This window comes from Mchenga conophoros, linkage group LG12 (assembly GCF_057382185.1).
Source record: "Mchenga conophoros isolate Kocher_MC1m ecotype Shallow Benthic linkage group LG12, M_conophoros_male_GT1.1, whole genome shotgun sequence".
Lineage (NCBI taxonomy): Eukaryota > Metazoa > Chordata > Actinopteri > Cichliformes > Cichlidae > Mchenga > Mchenga conophoros.
The window spans coordinates 504,496-511,523 of record NC_140537.1 but is presented as its reverse complement, the minus strand read 5'-3'; the positions used below and the strand labels follow the sequence as shown (position 1 = coordinate 511,523).

Here is a 7,028-nt window from a genome sequence, read left to right as displayed (position 1 = left end):
TCCCCCTTTTTTTTGTTTTTTCTCTCCCGATATAATCAACTCCTAACCCACCAAGTTGACAGGACAACATGCACCTGTTAAAATTCTTAAGATCATGTTTAAAAGCCCAAAAGGAAATTTTCTTTCATTCAGTAATCACTTGTATCAATCAATCAGCAGAAAACATGTCACAATTTGAATCTTTTAACCCCTAAATTTGTCATATCTTCACTAGTTGGTCAGACCAGTGGCTTTTTCTTTGAAGTTAAATTGTTGTCCTGCAACCCAGAGAGTTTATTTGTCAGTAATGTATTTATCCTTTAACAACAGATGTATGTTAAGTTTCGCTGCTTTAGCCTTGCTGGAAAATCTTCACGTGTTCATGAGTGTAAGCTGTTTCTTCATTGCGTGTATGTGCATTTGTAGGCAGGCAGGTTAATTTAATCTTTTTCTCAAACTAGGCGTTACCTTAAAAGGAGCCTTTCTCTCAGATTTCTCTGCTTGTTTCACCTTTTTGTTGTGATGCTCCAGACGCCTTCCCAACCTCCACAAGTCCGTTGGCCCCAATTTTATGTGTTAAAACTTCTCTTAATTTCTCCTCTAATTCTCTCCTTGCTGCTGTCTGTTTCACAGCTGCTGATTCGTGCTGGGTGTGGTTCCCATTACCTATAATTTTGCTTCGGCCGCTGTGCTTGTGGGGGCAGTTGGTCCAGGTCCGCAGCTTCCTGTATTAACACACTAAGAGATTTATTTAATTTCATTTTCATCACTTTTAAACCGATAAGCAGGCAACACGCCTACCTTGACAGCGTAAACTGCACGCCAGTCTCCCAACACATTCCTCTCTCTACTCCTCCATAATTCTCCACTGCACACCTCTTACTATCTCTCCTTTTTATTTTTATTACACCACAGAGTAATACACCCAATTATGCCCGTCTATCTCTATGTGGCTCCAAATTCCCTCTTTATTTTAATTTCACACTCGTCAGGGGACAGGCACACAACAATTTCAACCACTGAAACGAGGAATTTAACCTTTTTATTTCTTTACTAATCTAGACTCAACCTTTGTTCGCAAAATGTGTCTTGTTCTAGTCCGGAATAAATGTGAACCCGCGGTTACGCTGCGGTCCCAGTGTTATTTCCGTAGCTATGCGGGGGCCCTCACCTCCCCAAGTCACCACCTCGGCATCCGGACGCCGCCGGTCCTGGCCGCGCGTCCACGAACAGGAGGGTCGCCACTCCTAGGGCAAAATTATTTCCACAGGTACACTAGGCATCAACCTTTGATCCTAGAATGTGTCTTTGCTCTAATGTCCTCCTAATCAAACACATCAACCGTCACTGTCACTGTGTTCACACTTCACACACAGAAACACACTCAGCGCGCGCCTCACACATAGCCAGAGCGCGCCTTACACACACAGCGCGTTACACCATCAGTGAGACACACAGAGAGCGTTCCTCATCAGTGGAAGATTACACAGAAACTTCTGAGCTCAACTGTTAGATCTTCTTAAAGCACACTGCACCATAGACCAAAATACCCCTTTCTCTGCGCTTATGACCGCCACAACGGGGCAAAGTCGCATCATAAAAGTGATGCTTGCATCCCCGAAGTTATACCTGACATCATAAACCAGGTTTTGCTCTATGTACTTCTTGGCAAGTAAAATTTTACTTTGTTTTATGACCGCAGCCCTTGAGACTCGACTGACACCACAAACCACCGTCAAACCTCTATCCAATGTACTAAAACTAGCACCACCCACTACTGCACTCCACGGCCGTACCACCGGAACACGGCCGTATCATAAACCAAACCTACGGACGTGTTTCGCTCTCGCGTTGCCAGCGTTCAACTGCACCGTGAGCCAGCATCTGCTTTTCCTTAAATCAACTTCTATTTCATAGCCGGCAAGAGCCAGGACTTTACCGACACCATAAACAACTTCAAAACCTCGACTTCAATGTACTGAACTAATGGCCGTGTCTTCAGAAGAAATTCTAACGTATTATTGCTACAGAAGCCAGTATTAGACAAAATTAAATGTGGAAGGTAAAGTGGCTGCAACTAGTCCAACGTAGTATGTTATTAGTATCTCGGTAGAAGCAGTTTACTGCAACTAGTCCAACGTAGTATGTTATTAGTATCTCGGTAGAAGCAGTTTATTTAACACACTGGAATTCAGCCTCAACTTATGTTGTTAGTATCTTGCGCCAAAAACCAGACACCGACAAATTTACTGTGAAAATACATGTAACTCAGTGAACAGATTAATTTGGAAAGCCCAATATGCACATTTGGTATTTATAATACAACAGGCTGTGCTTACCTTTCTGTTTTAGGCCGGCCTTCTGTTCACCTTGCCCCACGATCTCACCAAAAAGCCAAATCTGCACTTCCTCAGCACACCAAAGATCCGGGTCACGGCACCAAGTTGTTGAAATCTCCCAATTCTTTGAATCTTTGGGCTGAAGGAAGGACAATACTCGGTGTATAAATGCTCAATCAACAATCATTTATTTTCATACAATTCAACAGTCAGAGCATTACAACGTCCGGACGGGAGAGATGCTTGCAGAGGTTCGACAGCATGTCTCAAAATGGTGACGGGTTGCTCAGCTTTTTATACTCTCTAGTGGCCCCCAGCTAGTCGTAAAAGCCAAAACATCACATTCTTTCTCTGTTACAGCGCCTAAGTTATGACCTCGGCAGTTGTTTCTCTGCTTTCTGTAAGGTGGGGGTGTGGAATGTGGTCTATCTATCTCCCTGTCTTTAGACACAGAGTCTCCTGCTTACAACCTTCTCTTCATGATTCAACAATTAAGCATGTCAAGAAAACAGTGTAACACATTCCCAGCAGATCAAGGATACAGAGTGATGCACATTTCGTTAGCTTCATAGCATAAGTGCCTAAGTCATTGACTTAGTCAAATGACTTAGGCAATTATGCTATGAAGCTAACGATTTATCTAATGAGCTAATATGTGAATATGTTCTGTTAACTCAAAAGTATAATGAGAACTAAACTACATACAGCTCACACACTCTATATTAAAGGGTATAATGTGATCTACAGCAGTATTCTAATTCAACTACTTTGATTACATATATAAGGTAACATATAATAACAGAATAATCTAACACTGTTCTCTAACAACTAGGCCTGCTGGCCATGGTGTCTCACAGTTCGGCTCCAACACTGCATGTGACCCACTCAACACAATCTTATTTAGCCAACCACATTGCACTGTCATCATGTTACGCTTCGGGATGGTCACAGGTCGCCTTCCTACTCGGGCTATGTGGGGATGGCTGTCAGGCGTTTGTTTCTTTAGGACAGACAGGACAGCTCTTGCAGTTTTGCGCCCCACCTCGAATGCTGAGCACAATCTGTCCAGCATATGCCCTGGGGGGATACAGTCTTTGCTGGTGTCATTTCTCAAAGCTAATTCTTCTATCACATTAAAGCCGATGATGGGGCATTCAATGTCACCACTGGCGACTAGGATTGGAACTTGGACGAGCCTGTTGGTCATCCCAGCAACAGCATTTTTGGGACAGGCTGAACTCAGTCTCTATCCATCCTTCATATGGAATACTGGTCCCATTAGCAGCTGAGAGCTCTAACGGTGTGTTCACACCGAACGCGATGGACGCGAATAGAGCGTCAGGTTTACATGTAAAGTCAATGGAAAGGCGCGATGACGCGCGATTGCGAAAACGCCAAAACGCGTGAAACGCGCGTCAGTGTAGCGCGTCTGGCGCGTTTGACTCGCGAATAAAACCACGCGCGTGAGTTTTTGTGTTGCATTTTGTGCATACGCGCGTTTCGCGTCTACCGCTCGAGTTGGAAAAATCTGAACTCCAGCGTCAAATCGCGCCGCGACAACCAATCAGGAGCCTGGTGACGTGGCTGTTACCTAGGTCAAAGGGGCAGATCCAGCCAAAGCCTTTCATACTTCAATGGAGGGGAAGGCTAATCAATGCGGTAGCAAACAACTCGGAGCTGTACAACACCAGCTGCTTTCAGTACCGAGACAGGAATAAAAAGGACCGAGCTTGGAGGAAGATATGTGAAGAGATCGGGCAACCTGGTAAGTTCATTCATTTCTCTTTTGAAAGTTTTCACTGACCCGGGAAGCCGCACAAAAGCTAGCAAGCCACCGCTATTTTCCCACTGACGTACAAATACCGTTCTGCTTTTATGCATGTTATCATTTAGGAATATATTTTATTGTTTATTAATAAACAGCACACAGTGGTCCCGCTGTTCATCTGTCACTGCTTTGCTTTTTCGCTGATTTTTTATTGCACAGTACAGCATTGCATTCTGCAGCCTGATTGACAAATCTCCTGCGCTTGCCAAATTTATCACGTTTGGTTTTGATAACCATCACGTCCAATAGAAAAAACAGCACAAAAACACCCATAACTATGAGCCTCATTCGGAAATAGACACCTGCACCGTGAGGGAAAAAGGCGCACGAAAGTGGCGGGCAGATGAAGACAAACCGCGGCATAATAATACCTTTTACGTTTTGCAATCTACAAAGGTTTGCACTTTGAGAATCAATTGTGAGAACTGTGACCAGGGGCTAGTTATTCTGAGAACCCCTGCAATAAATGAGGGACCACTGTCTACTCTACGATTATTATATCCAACCTGTTAACATTTAATACTGTATTGATAGAACCAACTGATTCTGCAGCAGAGCATCCCCAGTCCCTGAGCTCCTGCTGCTGCACCCACAGATATGTACAGCAAGCACTGATACCTTTTTAGTCGGTGGGATTCCCTTGTGATCACCTTTACTAAATATCTACAACCAATCTGATTATATCCTGTTATTGTTTTTTTTTTTTTTCAATGTTGAAATTAAAATGTAGTAGCAGCCTTCTCATTTCTTTGTGTTTTGTGCTGTTTTACAGGCCCACAGAGGAGGACGGCTCCGAGGCAGATGAGGGACGGGTCCCAGGACGGTCCATCGGCGGTGGAGCTGGCCATCCTGGAGTCCCTGAAGAGGCCACACCAGTCTCCAATGGAGCATTTCCTCCTCAGCCTTGTTCCTGCTCTGGAGAGCAGCTGGTCCTTTTTATTCCTGTCTCTCTGTAAATTCTTATATTTTATATATTTATGTTTAATGTTTTTCTGTTTGAGACTTTTAATATTATTTCAAATAAATGTTTATAATGACTAATGTCTCAGTTCTACTACACAGCAAATGTTGGCACACGACTTGACACATGTAGAATTTATTTCATATTATACTAATGACAAAATATACTGATACAGTGGGATGCAGAAGTTTGGGCAACCTTGTTAATAGACATTATTTTCCTGTATAAATCGTTGGTTGTTACAATAAAAAATGTCAGTTAAATATCATACAGGAGACACACACAGTGATATTTGAGAAGTGAAAAGAAGTTTACTGGATTTACAGAAAGTGTGCAATAATTGTTTAAACAAAATCAAGCAGGTGCATCAATTTGGGCACCACAAAAAAGAAATGAAATGAATATTTAGTGTATATCAATGTGTGTGTCTCCTATATGATATATGGGGTGCCTTTGTCTGGATGTGCTTCCCATCCAGAGCTGCACAGCACAGAGGAAAGTTCCAGCGCTCCTGGAATCCCTCTGTGATGGACCGCCAGTCTCCAGGTGAAGGCACAGCCATGAAGTCGTCCACTAGACAGTCCCAGATGGACGTCGCTGCCTGGGGGGTGATCTGGCTCACCGTGGACACACCGACTCTGAAACTGAACGCGATGGTCCTGAAGGAGTCCCCGGTGACAAGGAACCTGGACAAAATTGTTCAAAATCAGTATTATGTGTACTGCAGTTACAAAATACATCATTCAAATTCCAAAATACTTTTGTGATGTCAGATTTAAATCACAAAACATGAATCTTACATAAAACCTTTTGTAATTATAAGGATAATTACAAAATGTATATTAGATAATATCTAAAACAGTTGTGTTTTGTTTTAACTTTAACATATCATAATTTGATTGGTAGCAACTTTCACAACTACAGTGAGCCAATCACTCATAATTCCTAAACATGTCAATCAGGTAGGAATGAAGTAAGACATTAATAGAAATAAAGAGTTGTATGTTGACATGTAGCCCTTTCCTTGCTTAAATCATTAATATTTTTGAAAAATTAATCTGTGATAAGACATAGCTTATCAAGATAGAACCATGTAACTAGAGATGAACCAAACTGTTCACAGTTTTATCTAACTCTGTTTTAATAAAGGCTGTGACCCCTGCTATAGAGTCTGACAGCTGCAGGGATTATATACAAATATTCAACTATCCCAGAATTAAACCAGGTCTAAATAAAAAGGAGTGAGTATCACTACAAAGGTTAACTCAGTGGTCCTAATGCTACAGTTTGATATCAGCAAACACCGAGCGCATACATTGATGTGACACCACAGCCATGCTATCATTCAAACACTGATAACAGCATAAATCGAATGAAATCGGGACTTGATGAGACCTTCTGAGTATCACTAGAAATATTATAAAGAGTCGTCTCTGTACCACAGTTTTCTTTCAGTAAACACCGACAGCATTCACTGTTAGCATAGCACATCCATGTTAGCAGTGTATAACTGGATGGATTAGCATATTAGCACAGATATCAATAAAGGACTACCGTATTAAATAGTTTTACTAACCTCAGGCAGACGGACAGGCGCTCTGCAGGTGGGATTGAGCGTCTGTAGTTGGTGTCTAGGCGGGCAATGCTGGGACCGACGAGGGAAAGCAGGTCCTCAAACTGGCCGACGGTGATAGCGCTGGAATCGGCCGTCATCCAGGCGCAGCTCCTGGAGCAAGTGGTGAAACTCACCAAACTGCTCATGCCTCTGGAGGACCTGATGGACCCAGGTACGGCGAGGACGTCTTTTACGCTGCTGCTCTGCTCTCCACAGTACATAGAGAAGGGAGACTCTCTCTTCAAGCGCTAGCTCGATAGCTGCCATCTTGCAAAGATACCGGTCTGGCACAACTCCCTCCCACAT

General features: G+C 43.0%; 1 protein-coding gene and 1 long non-coding RNA gene across 2 annotated transcripts; one reads left to right on the top strand and one right to left on the bottom strand.

The window, feature by feature from the left end:
• Positions 1–3,710: 3,710 nt before the first annotated feature.
• LOC146561821 (uncharacterized) lies at positions 3,711–5,187 on the top strand. Its single transcript, XR_014894561.1, has 2 exons — positions 3,711–4,083; positions 4,919–5,187. It is a non-coding gene; the product is annotated as an uncharacterized LOC146561821 (long non-coding RNA).
• LOC146561820 (uncharacterized) lies at positions 4,884–7,028 on the bottom strand. The gene is made up of 2 exons (XM_085293210.1): positions 6,684–7,028; positions 4,884–5,793 (listed from the first exon to the last, which is right to left on the bottom strand). The coding sequence occupies exons 1-2, from the start codon at positions 6,941–6,943 to the stop codon at positions 5,523–5,525; spliced, it is 531 nt and encodes a 176-aa protein (XP_085149336.1). The 5' UTR covers positions 6,944–7,028; the 3' UTR covers positions 4,884–5,522.